This window comes from Equus caballus, chromosome 1 (assembly GCF_041296265.1).
Source record: "Equus caballus isolate H_3958 breed thoroughbred chromosome 1, TB-T2T, whole genome shotgun sequence".
Lineage (NCBI taxonomy): Eukaryota > Metazoa > Chordata > Mammalia > Perissodactyla > Equidae > Equus > Equus caballus.
The window spans coordinates 3,398,952-3,421,922 of record NC_091684.1 but is presented as its reverse complement, the minus strand read 5'-3'; the positions used below and the strand labels follow the sequence as shown (position 1 = coordinate 3,421,922).

Below are 22,971 nucleotides of genomic sequence, written 5' to 3'. Positions count from 1 at the left end.
CTTACAAACCTGAAGTGGATTTATAATTTGTGTATATTACAAGGAATTTGCATAATTAAAACAAGGGATCGACGTATCATGGCAGTTAGAAATGCATCAAACTCTGAACGTGGTACAAAAGAGAGCTTCAATATGAAACAGTAATCCTCTGAGAACTCAGCCCAAGGCGAAGCTGGAGAGCACCCCCCGGGGGGGACGCCGTGATCTCTGGGGGTCTCCCTAGGGCATCCCCCCTTCGCCCTGCAACTCTCAGTCTTATTGCCTTCTGTACAGACTCATCTCATTTTCCGTAGCCTGAGTCTGTTTTCCTTGTCCCGTTTCTTCAGAATAAGGATGAATTGGTTGAAAAAATGCTCCTGGTCCTTCCTCTTTTGAACAAGTCGAAACCTCTGGTCCCGGCCGTACTTCTCGGCAAACTCCTTAAACGTGGTCCTGAAAAACAGGAGCTTTCCTAAGACTCTTTCCCTGAGAGCGAGTCCTAGTCTTCTGACATCCAGGGCCCAAGAAGCAGAACACTAGCAGGTAGATGGGCTGCAGGGCACAGCTCTGGCCTCCCGTGCCTGCCCACCCTCCCCACGCTGAGTGTGACAGCCCACTGGGGCCCAGCAGGGTCCCTACCCGACTTAACCCGCAGAATCCCCATCTTTACATCTAATGGGACCCTGGAAATGAGCCTGGCCTCATCTGCCTCTCCAGCCCCGTCGCTCTCTGAGCTCCTCACTGCCCATATGCTCACCCATCACTGCTTCGGCCACACAGGTCTTCTTGTCTCTCTGGCTCTCACCAATCTCCTACCTGCCACAGGTCTCTGTATATGCTGTTCCCTCTGCCTAGCACACCCTTCCCTTATTTCTTCACTCCTCATTTAAAAAAAGCCCACTGATCATTAGAAGTCAGGACCAGTGTTTCTTGTTCAGGGAAACTCAGCCTATCTAGAGGGTCAGAAAACTGTGTATCGCTCGTTCACGGCCCTTGTCATGGTTCTGGATGGCAATGAGCCTTAACTGTACAATTTTAGTCAACTCTCCTCTGCTCCTGTGGAAGCACCATTATCAGCATTGCTCTCCACTGAACTCCCTGAACGTCCAGCCCAGCAGCTGATGTGTAGTAAGCACGCAAATATGGATCAAATGAATCTGTCCTGCCAGGCGAAGGAGTCCCACGTAAGGAAACGCGCATGAAGCCAACCCAGCGAGGCCAGTCCCGAGGGGCTGGGGCAGCTCAAAGAGCAAAAGAGCATGCACACCTTTGCAGGGCCAAATTGAACCTTTGCCAGCACCAGGCCCCGCCGCTGTCTCTTCTCCCAGGCCTGAACTTGAAGCCACGAATAGTGACAGCTGCTGAACGGCCGAGGCCTGGGAGGGACGGTTCTGGCCTGCCTCCCTGTCTGGGGCCCTCACCTCGGAGCTGCAGGCTGCGCTGCAGGAGGCGCCCAGGGTGCACGGAAGCGCGTCCACGCCTCGTCCTGGGGTGCCTCTTATTCCCCCAACTTCTCTTCGTGGAGAATTTTGTATCTCATTGCAGACATTTGATTATGCTATTAAATTGTTATAACTTAATAGCTTTTTCTATACATGAACAACAAGATTACACTGACATGGCCATTAGGAGACAAGACGAATAATTAATAGGTTCATCCTCATTGTTGTCACTAAACAGTCTCATTCCTTCTCCTCAAGCAGTGCCCTTTCCCTGTTCGTCCTCTGGGGTCGTGCTGGCTCACACACTTCTCTGAAAGAAAAGCATTTCTCTCTGGTTTTCAACTTCCTCCCTCCCTCCCAAGATGAGAATCCCTGGGGGCCTATTTTCTTCACTTGTCTAGACAGGAGCCTAAGCATTTTCAATTACAGGCTGGGCAGAGGCCCCTTTCACATAGGTCCTATTTGGGGCACCTCTGAAGAAGTGTCCCTGAAGAGAGAGAGAGAATTAAAACTCTGTGTGGCCCCTTAGTCGTGCCCGCGGGGACAGCTAAGCTTGCCACTGACCCTGGGGAACTGTCCAGGGTGCCTGAGGAAGTCATCTGAGTCATCAGCGCTGTGAACCCCTTTTCCCTCTGGCAAGTGGGGACACGGCCCGCCTGCAGTCGAAGGGGGTGGCCACCGGGGCCCTCAAGAAGGAGCGGCAGAACGCCAGCCCCACAGCGTGCCCCACATCCCCTCTCCCCATCCCAAGACCCCGAGGGCTGGGCAGGGCTGGGAGCTGGCTCTGGTCCGTCCCTGCAGCCTGGTTTCCCTCGGGCTTCTCAGGCGAGAGCTGAGGCCGGTGACCAGGACTAAAGCCTGGGACAACCGGTAGGCTGCGAAGACCCAAGAGGCTGCGTCTGAGGACGCTCAGGCCGCCGGCCTCTAACTCGCCCAGCATCCCGCATGCAGCCGTTTGAACCGCTCAAGTTTCACTAGGACGCCTAAGAGACGGCAGGAAGGCAACATGAACAAGAGCTACACAAGTTTTTGACAATGTTGCAGAATTAGCTGCTTTTAAAATGAAAAATAGTTTTATAATTATAAAAGTAATATATGCTCAGTGTACATTTAAAAAAAAACAGGCAATTAAACCTAATTTTAAAGAAGAGTAAGTTTACGTCTTGCAATTTCTCCCACTCACTTTCCTTCTCCGTGTGTGTGTGATCTTTTTCCTAACCGCTTGATACATTCTGCACGTTGTCTTCTTTGCCCTCATAATATATTCGTGAGAGGGGGAGATGCTGGCTTACTGTTGACACTTGACCGATGGGCAGACAGGGAACATCAGCTCAATGTCCTTAATAATAATAACAGGAAGGAGACGGCACTCCGTCCCCGGCGCCCCCTCCCTGCCAGGCACCACGTGTGTTCTCCACTCCCAGCACCTCACACACCCTCCTGATGGCCCCGTGAGGCTGGGGCAGCCATCCCCCGTTTAGAGGATGACCCAGAAGCTCGTGGAGGGCCAATACCTCACCCCATGGCCAGGGCTAAGGAGGGGCTGGGCTGTGCCCTGGGGCAGGGGCTCCAGAACCAATTTCCTCACCCCCAGGGTCATAGGGACCCTGATAGGATGCAGGGATGCTATGGCCAGAAGCCAACGTCCTCACCAGGACAGCCTCAGCCATAGAGAATCACCATTTACAAATCATTAGACACACATGTGCTTTCTTAGTTTGGTTAGCATTCTGTCACGGGGATGATTCATGCTAATTTTTTTCCCATTCAGAAGGAATCTATCCTTTAAATAGTTGAGGAAATTCTATGAGGACTACATAACCAACACTAACTTACGTTACCCATTTACTGACCAAGCAAATTAACCAATTATTGATCAAAGTGTAGACGCCTACCTCTTCAGAGAAAGCAAACATGAATTAATGTCTATTTAAAAAATAATTTTGAATGTATGTTATCCAAAATAATAATAAATAATTGTCCATTTAAAAATAATATCCCATTCTAAAATAAAAGTGTGTTAAAATTAATCATTTTTATACTTATGAAAGTAGTAGTTTTATAATTCTAAACTGTTCATTATTTTTTAAATGTCAATCAAAGCTAATATTAAAGAAAAAGTAAGCTTATGTATTTTTCTAATTCCTAATGTCTATTTTCCTACTAATTTGGGTTATTTTTTCTTGAAGAACATTAGCCCTGAGCTAACATCTACTGCCAATCCTCCTCTTTTTGCTGAGGAAGACTGGCCCTGAGCTAACGTCCGTGCCCATCTTCCCCTATTTTATACGTGGGACGCCTGACACAGCAAGGCTTGATAAGCAGTGTGTAGGTCCACACCCGGGATGCGAAGCCTGGGCCACCAAAGCAGAACGTGCACACTTAACCACTGCACCACTGGGTCGGCCCCCTAAGTTGTTTTGATTCACAGAAAGAATGCCTGATTAGTTTAGGTGAGTTTTGGCGTCCAGTTCACCTCGTCCGTCAGCCCGTGTGTCAGATCTTCACTGCATATCTTGGCCAAGCCTCCGGCATCTGGAACCGAGGGGATTGGCCAGTTTATTTTGCTACTGTTGCTCGTTTTGTATTTTTACTCCTTGATGAGTAGATCAGAAATTAGACCTCATCTCATGAGGGCTGACCTATTGCTTAGTTATTTAGGCCAAGGATTCAGGGTTGCTCACATTTTGAAAACTAGACAAGGCAGAAAACAGAATAACTGTGGTGCACTGGTTAGCAGCACACACCTGTCTGCTGGACCGATACAGACGGGGGGTTCATTCACTGACCTCACAGGCTGGGGACGGCTGCTCTCTCCAACAGGTCTTTAAAATTACACTTTTGATGTCCACAGAACGTTAGGTTACGTGATTTAACCTAAGCAGACTTTAAAAGCTCACTTATCAGAATTGGAAAATTTCCAGTCCTGGAAATTGCCCGGCACATTCCTTTCTCCCTACCTGGGCGACACTTTAGATTCCTCTAGAAGTTTCTTGAATTCTTCTTTGGCTAGCAGCAATTTACTCTTCTTCTCCTTGTATTCTTCTTTTATTCTTGTCTTGACAAACTGTTCAAATATCTTAAAACACACACAAAAGCAAAGTGTTACAAGATTGCATATCAGAAACAATATCTTATGTTTCAAGCACCACATGAAAAGATAGTGAGCACCGAGGTGAGGCTTTCTTTTTCACAGTTACGGGGGCTGCTGCCACTCTCTCCAGGAAGCCAAGCATCTACAGAATTAACCCCAGATTCCCAGGAGGCCAGTCTGCTTCTCAGTTAGAGGCGCCGCCTGGGGCTCAAACGCAGAACAGGCCCTGCTTGCACCATCCTGGGAACGAGTGGTGGCTTTCTCGAGGCCCCAAGGAAGTGGTCCACGGTTTGGAAACCCAAGCTCCAGGGGCCACCATATTTCTCGTTTTGGAACTTCCTGAGCAGCATTTCCAGACATACGTTGTCTGCTGACTTCCACATTACTGCCAGTAGAACCAGTAATGTAATTTGTTCTAGTCAATTCCTACGGCGACATAATTGATATTTGAGCCTCCAAATGTGACTTTAACTTGTGTAAAGAAAGTTAACACAGCACGTCTAACTTCCCCCACTCCAGTCTCCAGGAGGACCGCTCTGAATGTGGGGTCTGGATCACCAGGAGGGCTCAGGCGGACACGGTGGGCCTCCCCTGGGGGCGTCGTGGAGCCTGCAGGTGGAGGCACCCACCATGGAGACCTGACTCTCGGGTACTGCGTGCTCCACAGTTGGAAAGGAGTAGATTTTGAAGGCCAATCCAACAGGAAAACCCCGTTCCTCAGCGCAAAGGATGTGGCTATTGTCAGGTAGGCAAATCCATTCACAACTCCAGGACGGCTTCTCTTGGGAACACGCAGCCGACGTCACAACATGACACCATGGAATCTCTGCAGAAGTCCACAGACTGATACTCCCTTGCTTAGGTTAAGACCACTCACCCTTCTGTTATCAGGAAAATCGCCATTTATAGACTACAAAGCCAAAGGGAGTGGAGACATAGCTGTTTCATTCCTAACACTACCCAGGCTCCAGGAACACTACAAAAAAAAAAAAAACTGGATAAAATTTAAATGTGTATGCAAAAATAAATAAAAAGATCATTAAACATTCCACATGTGATCCTATAAGACCAATACACCGCAATCCCACACCAACGCAATCAATGGCCATGGCTGATGTTAAAACTTGACCCAAGTGCTCAGGGAGTCTCCAGATGCCTGCCAAGGAGATGGAATTGGAAAGTGAGGTGTGGCAGATCAAAGCCTCCATCACTTTCCCGCGCAGAAGTGGCTCTCTTCTGACCTTGTCTTCTGGCTTCAGGGTCCATCTCAGTAATGGCAAGGCTTTATAGGATTATAAATACAACATGCTACGCGCCTCCTGAAGACTCGGCGGTGCAATGAAATACCCACGATAGGACTGAAATTGAGCCCCTGTGCACATATATTTAAGTAGGAATGTGATTGGCTTATTTCATCTTCAAGGCAAGTGGTAATGTCAGCTCTCCAGTTGTCTTATAATTTAAACTCATAAAAAAGGTGAATGCAGGGTTATTATCCAAATAAAAGCATGTGGCTCCATCATTAGTTGGAGTTTTGCTCTATTAATTTTAAATCTAGATAGAAACCCTGGCTGGCTGTGGGGTCAGAGCTCCAAAGAAAGATATGCTTCTTTCTCAGCCTAGAACCGCCTCTCCATCTAATCAGATTCGTCTCTCTCCTCTCCCTTTGCTCTTTTGATTTATTTATGCCGCTATAATTTAATGGAGCACTTTTTACCCCGTCTTTAACAAATTATTCATTTTATTCAAAGTAGGGCATCACTTTTAAAAGAGATACCATTGGCCATTATCTCATTAAGGCATGTTCTAGTGCAATAAAATGAAACACTCTTCACTACCATAGAAGTGGGTCTGATTAGCACTCCCACTGATGACACCGCCTCTCTGGAGTCACTTCTCCTTTGCAGCCCCCCAGGAGACGGATGCTCATAATTTGCACACCATGAGCCTTGGCTTTCCTCAAGAAAACCCTGTGGGATAGTAGGTCCCATACGGATTCCGGGTTTGAAGTTCACTAACTCTTTTTCTTCATAAATAGGACTGTTTTTTGAGTGGGTGCTAAATATTATCTTCTTCGTCAGTTCAGCTTCAGCACCACTCCTTACATAAACTGCAACGTTTCCCCTTCCATGGGGTTTGCTTCTCTTCCAAAGGCAGGTGTGTGATCTGAGGGCTCTCGGATGCTGACGTGCACCCTCTTCCAGGGACGCTGCTTCCTTCTCTTCCTCACCGCCCCTCTGGGACCAAGCTGCAGTCTTGTAAGACAGGCCTGAAGCTTCCTTCGGGTGATTCCCAGGGACGTTTGAAGGCTTTCCCCAAATAGTGCATTCTTAGTGTGGGTTGACATTCCAGTCTGATCTGTCTGCAAAGGGTACATCTAGGTGCAGGCAGGACATCCCAGGATGTCCCAGCCCAAGCAGACACAGGCCCCTCCCGTCAGCCCTGCCCTCTCTGACCATGGCCTGTGGAAGTCCAGCCTCTCTGTGCTCCGGTGGCTGAGTCTTCTGCAGGATGAGCACCCGCCCAGCTATCAGGAGGCCAGGAGACCCCGTGCTGCGCAAGAACCAGTTGAGTTCAGCAAGTTTCCAGTCATCTTAAGAGATGTGCCATCAACATCACATCAACCTTTGGGCTTTTCTTTGACGGTGGGAGGTTTACTTCTTCAACTGTCTTCAAAGGGGCTGACGGCCTCTGAAAACATCCATGAACTGGAGAGCTCACAGTGTTGCCCATGCACAGGTCAGCGACCACACGGTCTACAGGTGTGCTGACTGTTAGTAGATATTAGCCCGTTTGTGGGTCTTCACTTTGACATAAAGTGATTCTGTCACAAAAATAAACAGGCTTCTGACTATGTGTTTTCATAGTTGAATGGATGAACTTTCTGATTTTTAAGATTGAAAAAAAAGGATGAAATATTACCAACGCTTAAAGTGTACAGTTTTCCCCAGCTCTAGGAAAAAAGTATATGATGCCCCAACTCAAACTGGGGCTCTGCCCGGTTGGCACTTCATCGGATCAGCTTGGTGTATATGTGTAAAGGAACTTCAGGAGCTCAGGACAGGATTGAAAATGAAATTGCACTTTCCATCCCCTCCCCCATGCTTCTGCAGACTCTGCTGTCTGAGAAATCGAATGGACGCTGTGCAAGCCCCTGGTGTTGGAGCCTCTGAAATAAGTCTCATGGCTCATGGCTCTTTTGTTTGCAGTGGCTGCTCTTGACCCACTGCCCATGTGCATCATTTCTTCACTCAAAGGGTAGAGGGAGGGACAGACGTGATTGGGACAGGAACGGAACACAAAAATCTGGATCTTTGGGGTTTATTTCAGGGCCCTTCGTGGATGTGCTCCACGGACCACCCGGATCCCTCGCTGGGCTGTCCAAGCTTCTGTATTACGGCATCCGTCCCTCCCTGGCCAGGCAGCACAGCCTCTCCTTGCATCTGCCCATTAATCTGGGAAACAGTATTGGCTCCAAGACCCAGTTTGTGAACAAGCCAGGGCAGACCCCTGTCAAATCTCTATCCACAATGTTCTCCATTTTAAAGCTATCTTTGATCCATTCTCTGCTTTTCTGCGGATGGACATGCTTTCTAGAGGCTTCCATCCTTTGCTGTGTTACTGTTGCCCCCTGGACTCTCTCCTAGTTCTCTATTATTACATAAGACCTTACGTCTTTATAATACAGGAATCTGGGATGTGGTTAATGTTCTCAAAATTTGCATTTTTTGCAAATTTGCATTTTCATCTTTGAATATGAGTATTTGTCTTATGGGGTCATGACCAGATGGTTCTCTAAGAACAGCTACCAGTATAACCTTCCTCTGCACCTCAACCTCACTGTTCACAAGCTCACAAGCCAGAGCACTCAGTCCACGACCCCTCCCACCGACAACACGAAAACGACAGGCATCTGCTCATCAGTGTGGCTCTCGGGACCGAGCGTCACTTAACGAACGCCGGGTCTTCTGCGCCGTGAGCATGCCTCACCACCGCCATGTTACCTGCTTACGTTCCTCAGAGTTCAGCAGGAGATAGCGTGGATCAAACACGATTTTGTGTAGTTCTTTCTCCCAGGTAGAAAATGCTGACACCTGAAGAAAGATATTCAATAGAGCTGCTTTAGCATCTAATGCTGAGCCTGGAGTCGTGTGAAATGATCAATAGCAAAATAACAGCATTAGGAACCACCGGTCCAGTGATGTGGCGTTGTATAAAAGTGTTAGACATGTCAAACTTTCAAGAAAATCAATACTTAGAGCATTAGAAGATTTAATTTCTAGACTCATGACACTATTTCTCCCTTGGATACCTTTCAGGGCCATGTACTGGTGATCTGAAGCCCCGCTTATATCTCTGGAGCTGTGGCATCTGAATGGCACATCTTGAAAGGAGAAACGAAATTTGTAAAAAGTTCAGAATGCCACAGGCCATAACCAAGGGCAAAGTCTTGCAAACAGTCTGAGTTTAGGGTCATTTTGGTTGACTTTTTTTTTTTTTTTTTTTTTGGTGAGGAAGATTGGCCCTGAGTTAACATTTGTTGCCAATCTTCCTCCTTTTGCTTGAGGAAGGTTGCCCCTGAGCTAACATCTGCACCAATCTTCCTCTATTTCATATGTGGGTCTCCATCACAGCATGGCTTGATGAGCAGTATGTAGGTCTGCACCTGGGATCCAAACCCGGGAACCCCGGGCTGCAGAGGCAGAGCATGTGATCTCAACCAGTATGTCACCAGGCCAGCCCCAGCATTTTAGTTGATTTTTAATCAATATTTAAACTTTTTGAGGCAGCTCATTTTTAAAGACAAACTTTTGTTTTCCACTTTTGATTGATAGAAAAGTTACAAGAATACTACACATTACCATACACCCCATATCCAGTTTCCCATAGTGTTAACATCTTACATTAGTAGGCTAGATTTGTTACTGCTGACGCTGATACACTATTGTTAATAAAAGTCCACACTTCATTCAGCTTTCTTTAGTTTCTACCTAGTTTTCTTTTTCTGCCCCGGATTCCACCCTGGACACCACATGACATTCATTCTGCTGTTTCCTTGGCTCCTCTGGGCTGTGACAGCCTCTCGGACTCTCCTGGTTTTTGATGACCTTGACGGTTTTGAGGTGTGAAGGTCAAGCAGGTTTGTAAGACACCTCTCTACAGGGATTTCTCTGTTTTTCTCATGATTAGACCGAGGTTATGGGTTTTGGCAGGAAGACCCCAGAACAAAGTGCCATTTTCATCTCATCACATCCAGTGCGTACTCAACCTGACTCGTCACTGTGCGTGCTCACCTCGGTCACCAGGTGAGGTGTTTGTCAGGTCTCGCCTCTACAGATTTACTCTTTTTTTCCCCTTTTCCATGCTGCACTCTTTGGAGGAAAGTCACTGTGTGCAGCCCACACTTAAGGGGTTGTGTTCCACCTCTTGGGAGGGGCCATCTATATAAGTTATTTGGAATCTTCTGATGGGATATCCATCCATTCTCTCATATTTACTTATTTATTCAGTCATTTAGTTATATCCTATGGACTCATGGATATTTATTCTATATTCTGGGTTATAATCCAACATGACTTCCTTTATTTTCTTGTTAAAATTGTTCCAGCTCTGGCCACTCAGACCAGTGGTGGTGGCCCCGTGTCCTTTGGGCATACCGCCATCACTTTATTTTCGGGCGCTTCCTCATTTTCTGGCACTTTGAGGTGCTCCAACTCATCTTATACATCTGCTGCCTTAGGCCTAGAATCAGCCAATTCTCCGGGAAGCCCTGGAGCCTCCTGTCTGAGAACAGTACCAGAAACCACGATCTGGGTGCCGAGCTGCTCACCGCTGGGGACGACGCTGCCTCTGGACTGTCTCAGCTGACAGAGCAGGAAATGTTCAAGTCACTTAAAAGTAATTTATTCATTTAAAAACACTGAGTAAATATTCTCGATACCTATGCCCCATGCTGGGTGCTGAGGATTTAGATAAAATAAATCAAGACCCTGAGATCAGGAAGCCCAGGGTCCAGGGTGAGGCAGAAAGTGAACTAACGACCTGAGGGCAATTAGCGTGGGACCAGAGACACGCCTAGGAGCTAAGAGGGCACGAGGAAGGGGCCTCTAACCCTCCAAGAGGAGTTTTCTAGGGTGCTGACTATTGGAAACATGAATACTCCTCCTGCCCTGTGAAAGGGCCTGAAGGGATGTTCCAGGCGGGGCTGTCCTTGGGTGCAAAGGCCAGGATTCATGCGCCACGGGGAACACAGGAATTGCAAAGGGTTGGACTTGGTTGGGGATGAAGGAGCCTATGAGGAGCCAGGAAGAGGCAGCAGAAACAGCGCAGATGTGCAGGATACCCCCAGGTGTATTTGGGAACCTGGACCCCACCTTGAGAGTGATGGGAGGAGACAGATGCGACGTGTGCTTTAGGAAGGCCACCCTGGCCTGGGCAGGGAATAAATTTCCGGGCACCGAGGAGAGGGAAGCTAAGTGGCAGTTTACAAAACCAAAATCCCACTCACATTTTTACTTTTGTAACAGGTTAAATTATTCCTGGTACTATTTCAATAAATGCCTGCTTGACTTGGTACATCAGAACATGTGGATTTTTTAAATTGACAATATCTAACTTCGATGATAAAAATCAAGCCCCTTTGTTAATATTCATGAGCCCTTTTATTGGGTTGGATGACCCAGGCTCCACTCAGGAATTTTTTTCAGTTGACTGAGAACATGGTGAAACGTGGACACATCACAGGGACTGGGGGTTGGGACTTTCTGGGAAAGCATCCAGCAGAGTGCCTCATTGTTCTCTGACAGCGGACACTTGAGCACAGGTGCGTTTGGGCGGTTATGGAGAGAAATTGTGGCAACCTCGATTCAGCTCAATCAAATGGGCATCTGTGAACATCTCAGAAGTTCCTAGCCCTGTAGAGAGGGCAGAATATGATGAAGAATTGGTGCCACACAACTAACTCTACCAGTATGTTGAGAATTTGTTGAGTTCTAGATATATAATAAAATATATTAAAAATAATGCTATATATTTTTTGCTTCCAAAGGAATTTACAATCTGTATTTAAGGCAAGATCTCTCTATGTTCACAATGACTGTAATTTACAATGACAAAACTGCCTCTGTCAGATTACCTGACGGCCATGATCACAGATGCCCTTGAAGTTCAGAGAAGGGTGGCAGTGGTTGGGCGAGGGACGGCCCGGGGTCAGGACCTGGGACACAGGCTGGAGCAGGAGGGAAGGCTGGAGAGCCGTGTGTGAAATGGGCCCTCCACTGCCTGCGGGTGGGCACAGCCCTGTCTGTGAGACAGAGTTGCTCCTGAAGAAAGCCTCTTGATAACCGCATTTACGATCAATCGTGTGACTCGCTTCTGGTAGAAGCCCACCCTCTCTGTCCCCACAGTCTCTTGCCCAGGAAGTTCATCCCAAGGGGCAACGATTGAGCTGTCCACTGGGGCACAGTTCTCAGCTCGGAGAGATCACCCTTAGTTCTGGGCCAAGGGGTCCCCTCCACAATGGGGGGAGAAGGAGAATTTCTATATAAGACCCAGCCTTGCATAACATAATGCAATGTTGTCATGGGGTGAGCCCCCCTCTTATTCACAGGCCTGCCCACTCTCAAGGGAGGGGATTATTCATGATGTGTACATCCAGGGGTGGGGCTCTTGGGGGCCATGTTGGGACTCTGCCCACACAGCAGGTCCCCAGGACTATTGCACATTATTATTTCTCTTCCACGGCCCTCATTTCTCAGCAGTGCTCTCTATCCTAGTCCCGCCTGAAACTTCTTTGATTCTCTGACATTCTGCATGTAATTTGGTCCTCCAATAACTGAATTCTTCAGCCAATTTCAGATCTTTTCCTGCAGAAGTCCAGTGCTTCCACCACAGCCTGGCTGTGTGATGTGTTGACTCTGTCTCCCCTCCTGAAGCATGTTCTGGGGTCTTGGGGTCACCTCCTGACAATCAACAACTGTAATCCCGGGAGCGTCTGAGTGGTCAGTGTGCCGGCCACCAGGGGACTGGGCACGTGTGCAGGCAGAGCTCTGTCTTGGTGGGATGGCGTATCTGAGACTGTCGGAGGACTGTGCTGCTCCCCGCCGTTGGCAGGCACCCACATTCCTCCTTTAAGTCATCGTTGGAGTGTCACCTCTGACTCAGAGTCATGACAATATGGCCAGGTGGTTCCTGGAGGCTGGGCTGGTGGCCATGCCCTCTCTTCTCCAGCCTCCCGCACCTCATGCTTCTCCCGCTGGCGGACTCTCCTTTGATTCTCCATTAGCGTCTGAGTTGCTATCTGTTCCCATTTCTTTTAAAACACAGGCCCAGAGAAGGAGCAGCAGTGTGGACGCAGGCCGGGCGCAGTTTCCAACCCCAACAGATGCTGCCATAAAATGGCATCGATCCCTGGGCAGGGGTCAGAGGCCACCGCTGTGGCTATGTGGCACAGGGGGCTCCCTGCGTGGCACTGTCTGCACCTCAGATGTCACTGCTGGAGAGATGGCAGGCCGAGGGAGCCTGCAGTTCAGAGGTAAGAAGCTGGTACCTCTCTGGGGGGCGCATGAGCTAGGCCCCTCTTTTCACAGCTGTTTTCAATGTTCACTCCATGAAAATAACCTTGTTTGAAAAATCCCCAAGTGTTTTGCCAGAACAAGTAGCAAAATGGCGACCTCTTCACTGCAGCACTTGGCGGTGGTCATCTCATGCCTGGATGAATACAACCATCTCCTATCGGCTCCCCTGTCCCCCAGCGTCCTTTTCCCTCCAACCATAGACCCTGCTTCCCAAGGGTTCTCTTTCTTGAGGCCTCAGACTGGTCAGCCAGCACCCAGGGCCCCCGTGGCCTGGCCCGAGCTGCTTCCCCAGGTTCAATGGGGCAGCTGCCTGGCCAGCTGGGCTCTGCATTGCCGTCATGTGGGGCCCACCTTGCCCTGAGCACCCATCCCAGCGGGTAAGCGTCCCCCACAAAGTAGCAGCTCCCCCCACTCCACCTGCTGTGCATGGGAGGGGCCGACTCTGGATCAGAAGCCACTGAGAGGTGACCAGGGTCCTGTGCACATAGAGAAAAGTCACCGATGGAACTGGTTCCAACCTCAGTCTCAGCTTCACCAAAGCCTCTCGGAAAACTGAGGAAAAGGTCTTTTGTTGCTCCTGGAGACTGACTTTAGAGAAGAGTGGGTTCTATTTCAGCAAAGTGGTCAGAGAGGGTTCAGCTACGGCTGAAATGTGGGATAATGCAAGTCCTGCCAGCGTCTGACGGCGTCTGACCGGCCACAATCCTCTGGGACAGAGATCCTTGCGTCCCCCCAAGCCAGGGGCAGGGTGCCCTGAAGGAGGCAGGTGCTCCTTTCATCCTCAAAACCAAAGACTGCTCAAGTGTCTGTCAGTCCTCGGATCACAGAAAAGGGCAGGGACCCAAGGAACAGAGAGGAAGGTGGGGGGTGGGGAAGGGCGGCTCCTGTGGAGCCCTGACCGGTTCATCACCCCAGCTGGCCATGCGGTCCAGGCACTATGCTGATGCTGGAGGCTCGGGGCTCCCCTCTGACGTCCTCCTGGGGCAGCTGGGGGCAGTCGTGACTGCATGTGCCCTTGCGGAGCAGGGGACCATGTCTGTCTCTCTTTCTGTCTGTGCTGCTCGCCCTCCGCTGTCCTCCATGTCCGTTGCTTCCATCCCCAGCTCTGTAGGGGTCCAGCCAGAGCAGCTGCCCACTCAGCTCAGCTCAGGAACGCGGCACTGGGTGTTCCCAGGGTCTCTGTGCAGCGATGAGTCCCATCTCAAACACAAATCCTCTTCCTTCAGATGTTTTTGACCAAATTTGATTATCTATCACGCTGCATTTACTCTTTACTTCCCTGGTGTCTGTAAATAGAGATCTGGAACCCAGAGCGTGAACTCTTCATCTTTAGGGGCAACGTTTCCTGCTGGTTTTATGACTGTAAACATCCTGCAGAAGGAAGCAGTCTGCTACCATCACGCTCATCTCCTGATCACAAGAAAACGGACTTGAAATACGATCACCCTCTCTGTTCTCAAGTCACTCTTTTCTTCACTCTGCGCCGCCTGGGCAGAGGGGGAGACAGGACAACTGCACAGAGTGTATTAATGTAAACAAGTGGATGAAACTCCTATGGAACATACGTTGTGTTATGTTATGTTAGAGACACAGAGGAAAACAAAGACAGACAGAAAGGACTCCTCAAGGTGTGTGAGGAGCGGCCTGAGCCTGCAGCTGCCCGGGAGACCCCCTCAGCTGAAAGCAGTGCGGCCGGGCTGGGCACCGGGGCACCCGCCACGCCCCTTTCGCTGACAAGCCCCCAGCACGTGCTGAAGGCTAGTTGGCCCATCGACCAGGGCGCCCTTTTCCCTTCCTGCTGTCCTCAGTCCCGCTGGTGTCCCCTGGCCTCAGGGAAATTCACTGAGGCCTCAGTAGGGGGAGCACAAGGCCCTCCTGGCCTGGGTGGAGGGAGGCAGGGAAGCAGGTGTGGGGCTCTGAAGGGGCACCAAGACCACCGGGGCAGGTGGGTGTGAGCCACGCAGGAGACTTCGTGGCCCCAAAAGAAGGTGCACGAATCTCCCTCCAGCCTGAGCACATAGACCTCTGCTACCAGGGGCCAGAGACTGGGGCCACGGCCCCTCGTCTATGAGCTTGTCTAGGTTGCCCGCAGCTTCTCCATCTCCAGCTCCCACGCTTGTCCCAACACCTTCCACCTCCAACCACAGCTTGCCCCACCCCGCCCTCTCACCCTCCTTCCAGGACTTTCTCCTCCTGAGCCTCCCGTGGCCACCTCCCAGGAGCCCTGCAGACGCCAATTCCATGTGGACGGGTTTCAGTTTTGAGAAGCTGCCTGGCCATGCCCCGTCCCTCCTACACATCCTTCCTCTGCCCTCCTCTCCGCCCGCCCTCCACTCTGCCTGCAGGCTCAGGCTGATAAGAAACGTCTTGTTCTTTGTAGTTGGCACTTACGCCATTGCCCTCTTTACCCAATTTCCTAGAAGGCAGAGTCGTGTCTTCTATTTCTGCCTCTGGAGTTCCTGACAATTGAAGGCGGCCTGAGACGGACACAGCACCTCATTCTTGGTGGTGAGGCTGTATCATCCTCTGGGATCTCCCAGAAGCAGCCCTGAGACAGGGGCTTGGTTGCAAGCGGTGCATCTGGGAGGTGATTCCAGGCACAGTGGGAGCTGCCCGTGAAGGAGAAAAGCCAATGAGGATGCACAAATGAGCATGTGCCCACAGTGGGCCACTGGGCCAAGTCTCGCCGGGGAACCTTGGAAGGGTCATGAGAACATGCCAGAACCTGCCTGAGATCTGTCCCACCAAGGACAGGGCTGTGGGGGTCTACCTGCTGGTCCCCGCCCCTCCTTGGCTGAGAACCGCCCTTGGAGATGTCCAGTCCCTCCCACTTAGAGGGGGAGTGGTCAGCACATGGAGGGCTCCCACTAGGCCAGGTGACCTGCAGGTGGATTCCGAAGTGAGCAAAAGGGCCTGCCTGCTTCTCCCAAACTCGGGGACCCCTGACCCCCACCCCCGTCTCCTGGTGATCATAAGATTTCACCAGTTGAAGCTATTTTTTCCTATTTTGATGGATAAATAAAATTTCATACTGTCATTGCACAGCATCCTCAGCTGATTTACGTTACTTTTGAAGGTTATTTTCACATTAGGGATAGCTACAATCCCATTCTAAGCACTAGAGTGGGTGGTCCACGATTCCCCCAAGCCAGCCTGATGATGAGAATGTGATCTGACACCGGGGGAGGAGTGACTCTAATAGCATCCGAAGAGCTCAGTCGCCAAAGGCCATGGTGGTAGATTCGGGAAAGAGGAACCAGAGCATAGAAACCAAGAGAAAACATAAATCCAAGGAAAAGAACAACGAGATTCAAAAACCAATAAGTTGTAAATATTTATAGTTCTTAGAATTCAATGATTATGGAGCTGTGGGCAAAACCAATTCCCAGGATCCCTCAAACATTGCTGCCGGGAGAATACCTTGTATAAAAGAGGCTTCTTCAAAAACAATTTGGTAATAGAGATCCGATGCTGACAGCCTGTAGGAAACAGTCCTACACACACAAACAAAAGTTCATGCATCGTTACGATCGCCAGAATATTATTTAAAACAGCAAAATTGGGAAAGACACTAAGTGAATGGAAATGCAGGATCTTTGAACTGATGATGAATCAAATATTGTGCCCTCATCAAAAATGTTTTCTGGGGCTGCCCTGGTGATACAGTGGCTAAGCTCACATGCTCCACGTCAGCAGCCTGGGGTCAGCCGATTTGGATCCCGGGTGCAGACCTAGCACGGCTCATCAAGCCACGCTGTGGCAGGCATCCCACATATAAAGTAGAGGAGGAAGATGGGCACAGATGTTAGCTCAGGGCCAATCCTCCTCCAAAAAAGAAAAAGAAAAAATGTTTTCCAAAGGTTTATACTAATACTTTTAAAAAATGCTTAAAAGGAGGAAACAGTATACAGATTTATAAACTTGGTTGAATCTTATGAAATTAACTATATAAAAAATAATTGGTTCAGCCATGTTCAATTACAGTTCAATCTCGGTTGTACTATAAGATAAAAATGTTTATTCTTGATCATTTTTTTAAAAGCCTATGTTTTTAAAAAAAGATTGGAAGGAAATGTACCTCATTGATGAAAATAATTGCCTTTTAGGGTAGGATTTCAGGTGATTTTTTTCTTATTTATACTCTTTATATTTTGCAAATTTTCTATAATAAGCGTGCATTCCTTTCATAGTACAATTTTGTGTCATTAGCGGTATTACTACGTGCCTGGGAGATTTGGAAGAGTTGCTATAGGAACAGGGAGCAGGTAAGCTTCCCCAGAAGCACAGCGTCACTGCGTGGGGCTGCCCCCGGGGTGCCCAGGACTCAGGAGCACAGCTTGGCGTGGGCTCCAGGGCGTGTGCTCACAGGTGAGGCTGCGGGAGCCTGTCCAGCACATGTCCTGGCCTGGGGCCCACTGCAGCTCTAGGGAGGCACTGCTGTTGACATGTCTAGGGGAAGGGGCACCAGACACCACTTACCAGGGAAGGGGCCTCCGAAGTAGGGGAGCCAGGCTGCCCCTCGTCCTGCCTGGGAGAAGGTGCCCCTCTCTCACTGGCCTGTTAGCAGGAAGACCCCAGGTAAGGAGCCTCCGCCTCATTTGTACCAACTTTATACCTTTGACCTCACGATCCACACCGTCTGCATGCAGGCAGAGACCACTGTGGCCCGGCCAGCATGAGCACGTGGCCTGTGAGTTCCTCATTCCAGCACAGACTCGGACCCAAATTCTGGGGGCTCACCCACGGAGCTGGCCACAGTGTGAGCCCGTCTCCCAGAAGCTGCCCACTGCGGGAGGCTGGCCAAGGGTCACCCATGGAGGGACCCCTGAGAGGATGGCAGGTGCAGCGCCCAGAGTCCCTGAATTAAAATCTAGGGTTCTGGAAAGGTCTTTCCTCTCCTGCCCCTGGAAAAGCCGTACCTGCTCCGAGGGACACTCTGCAGAAGGAAGAAGTTCTCAATAAAAATTCTTTAATTATCTAAATAGGCAGGATTCAATTAATAATCTGCTCTTCAATCAAAACAGCCGCTTTATAGACTGAGGTTTAAAAGAAAGCTCCATTGTGGTTTGTCTAGTTAAAAAAAAAATAAAAACAAACCTTTCCATGAGCCATCGCTTACATATTACAAAACCACAAACCGAAGGCCTGTTCCTAATCCATAATCCCCACAGAATACCCCAAACTAAGCCCTTTAAAACTATCAGAAAGACACAGGACCCAGCTTCATCACTCCATAAGTACATGAATTTCTGAACTGACGCATTGAACAAATGCAATAAAAAATCGTATTAATCACTCAGTCCATGAAAAAAGTGACCTTTCTGGGCCTCATTTTTAAGTAACTAGAAATCTTATGGGCTTAGCTATCAAATTCTCATGAGCACAAGTAACTTATGAAATCTGCTGGCCTGTTTTATAAAGTCAAGAAGTCATAAATGGTGGCTTTGCTTTATAATATGGGCAGTAAATTCAGAGTGGTCGTTTCTATTCATGAGCTGCGTGTGGGCTTCTTCTGGAATCCTCCTAAGATGGGGTGAGGCTGCACCCCAGGCTCTTTCTCCCGGGGGACTCAGAACAGTGGGGGCGGTGTTCCTCATTTCCGGGTTGTTCTTGCCAATTCCCATATATATAAGATCCTCAGATATAAGAGACTAAGGCTGAAAGGAATCACCCTCCTCAGTGAGGCAAGAATGCACAGAGAATCTCATTAGTAAAACCAAGGCCCTTGGGATGACCTCGAGAGGCCACACAGACATGGCCACCAGCGCCCTGGGGAGAGAAAGGGCTCTCCCAGTAGCCCTTGCCACCGACGCAGGCCCGTGTAATGCTGTGTTGGTAAAGTGTTTCCACAACAAAGAGATGGAAAACTTAGACAGGAATGAGATGAAATGAACGCTTGCTTATCTTTCTCCAATGTTTACAACGCCCTCACGTCTCAGCGAGACAGTTCATGTCTCCTGCTGGGGAGTTCAACCGGAACAGCCTGGCTGGGTCTACGCAGACACTCAGAATTACATGGGTATCTGCACTGTCTTTGCAATCAGAAGAGGTGCATGCACTAAAAGTGGAGAACATCCTGCGTGTCGACAGAGAGCTAACAGACCACGGCGACCAAACTCAGAGCATGCACCTCCCAGGTTTCCAGAGGAGAGGGGTCCTTGCCTTGGCACCTTTGCGGGGACAGGACTCTGCTCTGTCGCATTTGCATGTGCAATGCCCTAAGCTCTGTCCTGCGGTTGCTCTGGGCACCGGGAGCAGAGGGAGAGGAGATGGAACTGCAGCTGGTACGGAAGATAAACCCTGTCTCAGGCTCTGCTGGCCTGCTCTGGGGTCAGTGCTGGGCTGGGTCAGAGGGCACATGTGGCAAGACCGGAGCCTGGTCCCGGAGCTGCATCTACAGGGACACTGGGGGAATCTGGGAATCCTTGAGCGTTACTGTGAATCCAAAGGAGCATCAGAAAGTCCACCCCTCCAGGAACTATGGCCTCGCATGATAACTCTGGCAACGTGGCAGGGACACAGAGCCGTCGTGTGCTATCCTATGTCAGCCAGGGCAGGGTGGCAGGCAGAGGCAAAGGGACCCTGTGCCAAGAGTGGAAGGAGGGTCAAGGTGCGGGTGAGAGAGTTCAGGGCAGCCACCAGGGGTTGTGACCAGTGGTGACATTGGGTACAAGCCTCCAGGACCATGAGGTCAGTCTGAGGGCCACAGAACGAGCAACCCTGTAGGGTGGCAGAGATGGGTCTCAAGGCAGTAAGTGCACTGCTGGCACCTTCCCGGGATGCCTGGAGAAAGGGCATGGAGACAGCGGACCCATTTCTCTGCTTAGGAACATGAAAGGCCAGAACAGCATGGAGCACACCCATCCTGATGCTCCCTGGAGCCCTCTCTCTTTGGTGTGGGACTCAGCACCCGAGGGGTGAATGGGTTTTATTGGCTTGTCTGTCTGGCTTTGTAGTGGGAGAAGCGGAGCAGAGAGGTGATGGAACTAGCTGGGGGCAGAGCAAAGGGCAGAGGGGGAGCCGGGCCTGGCACTGGGCTTGGCTGCCTGCTCTGTCCGCAGTCCACGGTGCAGTCCCAGCGGGCCTGGCGGAGCGCACATCACACAGGGGAGGAGCCCGCTGCTTCCCCGGCCGTTCCACACTGAGGATTAGTTTAATCCAGTCATTCCCGTGGCTTGAAAAACAAACATTTGCATGGGGAGGGATTACAGTAATTTTCAAAACCCAATTTTAGCCTAATAAATATAAGTTTTTTAAAATCATCTTTTTGAAAAGCGTGCCTTCCATCTATACCAGCGACTATTCCTGCATGCGCACGTGTGCTCACGGCATTCCCTGTCTTGCACTTCTGTGTTTCTTGGTACGTGCTAATTTAGGCTTAACCCACTGCATCGTAATTTAAGTTCACAAGTCCACTTCTCCTCCAGTCTCTTGCGCCAAAGGCTGTATTTTAGTTCTGAGTGAGTGACGAGATAGGTGAAGCGATGTGTGTATTAAAACTCATGGTGCAGGGACCATCGCCTCCCTCTCGATAGTTCTCAAGAGCTGGGACTGTCTCAGGCTCCCTGTACCCCCAGGGCCATGTCCCGCCCAGAGCTGGTGCTCCAGCCCCGACTCTGAGGAGCCCCACCCAGACCCCCTGCTCTGGGGGGAGATGGGGTCTCCACAGGCAGCCTCCTCGTTTTCTCTTCCTTAAGCCTGAGCCTCAGTTCCCAGCTGCACCTGCTGTTGGGAGGGCGGGCCCAGGAGCAGGGGCCGGTGGGTGGGGGTGCGGTGCAGACTGCAGGGGGAATTGGCTTTCGAACTCCCAAGGTCATTTACAGGGTTCCTTATAATTTTCACGATACACGTAGCTTCCATTACTGCCTCCTGAGTTCAGTCTCATCTTATGAAGAAACCCGACTGGGCCAAGCTATTGTATCTGGCTCATTTTACACCCAAAAGCCAAAGCAGGAAACAAAAGTCATTGGAAGATTTGATTACAAAACGTTCTTTTCCCCCTAAATTCGAACTTAGATTCAGAAGTCAACTGCAACTAAGAGATCCTAATTTGATTAAAAAGAGGTGGCCTAATCCACAGGTGTGAAAGTCTTCCTGAGTGAGAAAACCGCAGGGGACGTCCCTCTGGGACGCATGGGCCCCAAATCCTGGCCGGGCTCCAGCAGGCATCTGACTGTGACTGCCACGCGATCCCTATACCCGTCCTGGCTCACCACCCCTTCCAGGAGACCCACCCCTGTTCAGGGCTCAGAGGCCAAGAAAGCTGCCCGGACGCCCCCACATCCTCTCCTTTCTCCATTAAGACAAGAAGCAGGGCTCCTCTCATGTTGCTGGGCCTCAAATCCTGTGACACCTGAATTTCCCCCAGCCTGACCCCAAGAGCGCAGTGAGGAAGCAGAAGTGTCCCTCGGGTCTTGGGGACGATGACTCGGTCCCGGCTTCCGAGGGACCGTTATCCGCACAGGTCCTTACCCCTCTCTCCAGGAGCATGTCTCTGAAGTGGGTCACCCGCTCCTCCAGGGGCAGGAGGATCTGGGGTGGCGGCGTCTTGGCGACTTTGTCCTCTTTCTCCGCCTCCTCTGCCTCCTCTGGCCCAGGACTCTCGCGGCCTTCCGTCCTTCAGGGCACAAGACACAGAGTTAACCAACCACGCCCTGGAGACCCACTGCTTTTCGGTGCAACCTTTAACACTCTCCAGGGAGCTGAGAAGCAAAGGTACTTTGAAATGTTTTCAAGCCTGGTGCAGTCAGCCCAGCGAAGTGGGAGGCAGAGACCCTTGCTCTTGGGATACAAACTGCTTTGGCGGGGTGCACATGGGGATTGACTGCACTGGGGCGGCCAGGGCCACCAGGGAAGGAAGCCGAGGGTGAGCGCTCCCTGCCTGGAGACAGTCCTCACGGGGCACGGGAGCAAGCCTTCCCATTTGAGCAAATCTTTGGAGCTCATAACTGATTCCGTTCTTTTAGAAAGGCCTTCCTTTTGGACAAATTATGGAAGATGGTTACAAGAAGAACTATTCTATCAACACTCAGGGGACAGAAAACTTTATCCTGAGGTCTAATCGAAAAGGGAGATTGTAGTGACAATGGGGGACATTGGGACCCTGCCATGGGTGGTCTGCACAGGGAATGGTGGAAAGTTGGACCACAGGGAGCCCTGGAGATGTTCCCTCCCCCAATACAGGGGTGGCCACAGCCAAGGCCCAGGACACAACGCGGGACCAGTAGGAGCAGGCACAAGGCAGGCTTGGTGCCGGTGTGGGCACAGGGTGAGGTACCCATAAGCTGACTGCACCAGGCTGGGCAGCTGGAAGGAAGGGAGAGGCCCGCTCTTATTAAGCACCAACTCCATAATGCCTTGCATTATGTTATTTACCTGGCCATTTGCTAGATCTCTTTATGATGCTATACCTTATTCTAGAAGCATCTGGAACCTTCCTTCTAACACATCTTGACAGTTGCTGCTGGATGAAAACATTTGGCCAAATTCGAACACTTACTCTTATGCCCGCCCCTCCTCTGCCCCAACCTGGTCCTGCCTGGGAGCAGGGTCCACCAGCTGCCACCCCTGTCCCCTCTGATGCAGCCTGTTCCCGGCCGTGATGCACAGACCTGACCTACACCGGCCTGGGAGGCAGCCCCACTCTAACCGAATGATCCCTCTGCTGGGTCTCCTCCTGGCCTGGCCCTGCCCTACATTCCTCCATTGTCAGGTTCCGTGCCCAGTGACGTCAACAAGGACAGGTACAAATCCGTTCTCTCATCATTGCCATCATCATCAGATCACCGGTTTCAGAGAGCCTTCACTTTCTGATGGCACTGAGGTCAACCGAGGCTGACCATCATAAAGAGAAGGGCCCTGAAAAGCAGGTGACATCCTG

General features: G+C 50.3%; 1 protein-coding gene across 1 annotated transcript in view; it reads right to left on the bottom strand.

The window, feature by feature from the left end:
- Positions 1–275: 275 nt before the first annotated feature.
- The window catches only part of TCERG1L (transcription elongation regulator 1 like), a 223,242-nt gene continuing 200,546 nt past the window's right edge, over positions 276–22,971 (bottom strand). The window contains exons 9-12 of the mRNA NM_001433644.1: positions 21,564–21,708; positions 8,520–8,609; positions 4,382–4,500; positions 276–432 (exon numbers count right to left, since the gene is read on the bottom strand). Of these exons, the coding sequence (NP_001420573.1) occupies positions 276–432; positions 4,382–4,500; positions 8,520–8,609; positions 21,564–21,708 (511 nt within the window). The remainder of the gene's footprint in view (positions 433–4,381; positions 4,501–8,519; positions 8,610–21,563; positions 21,709–22,971) is intronic.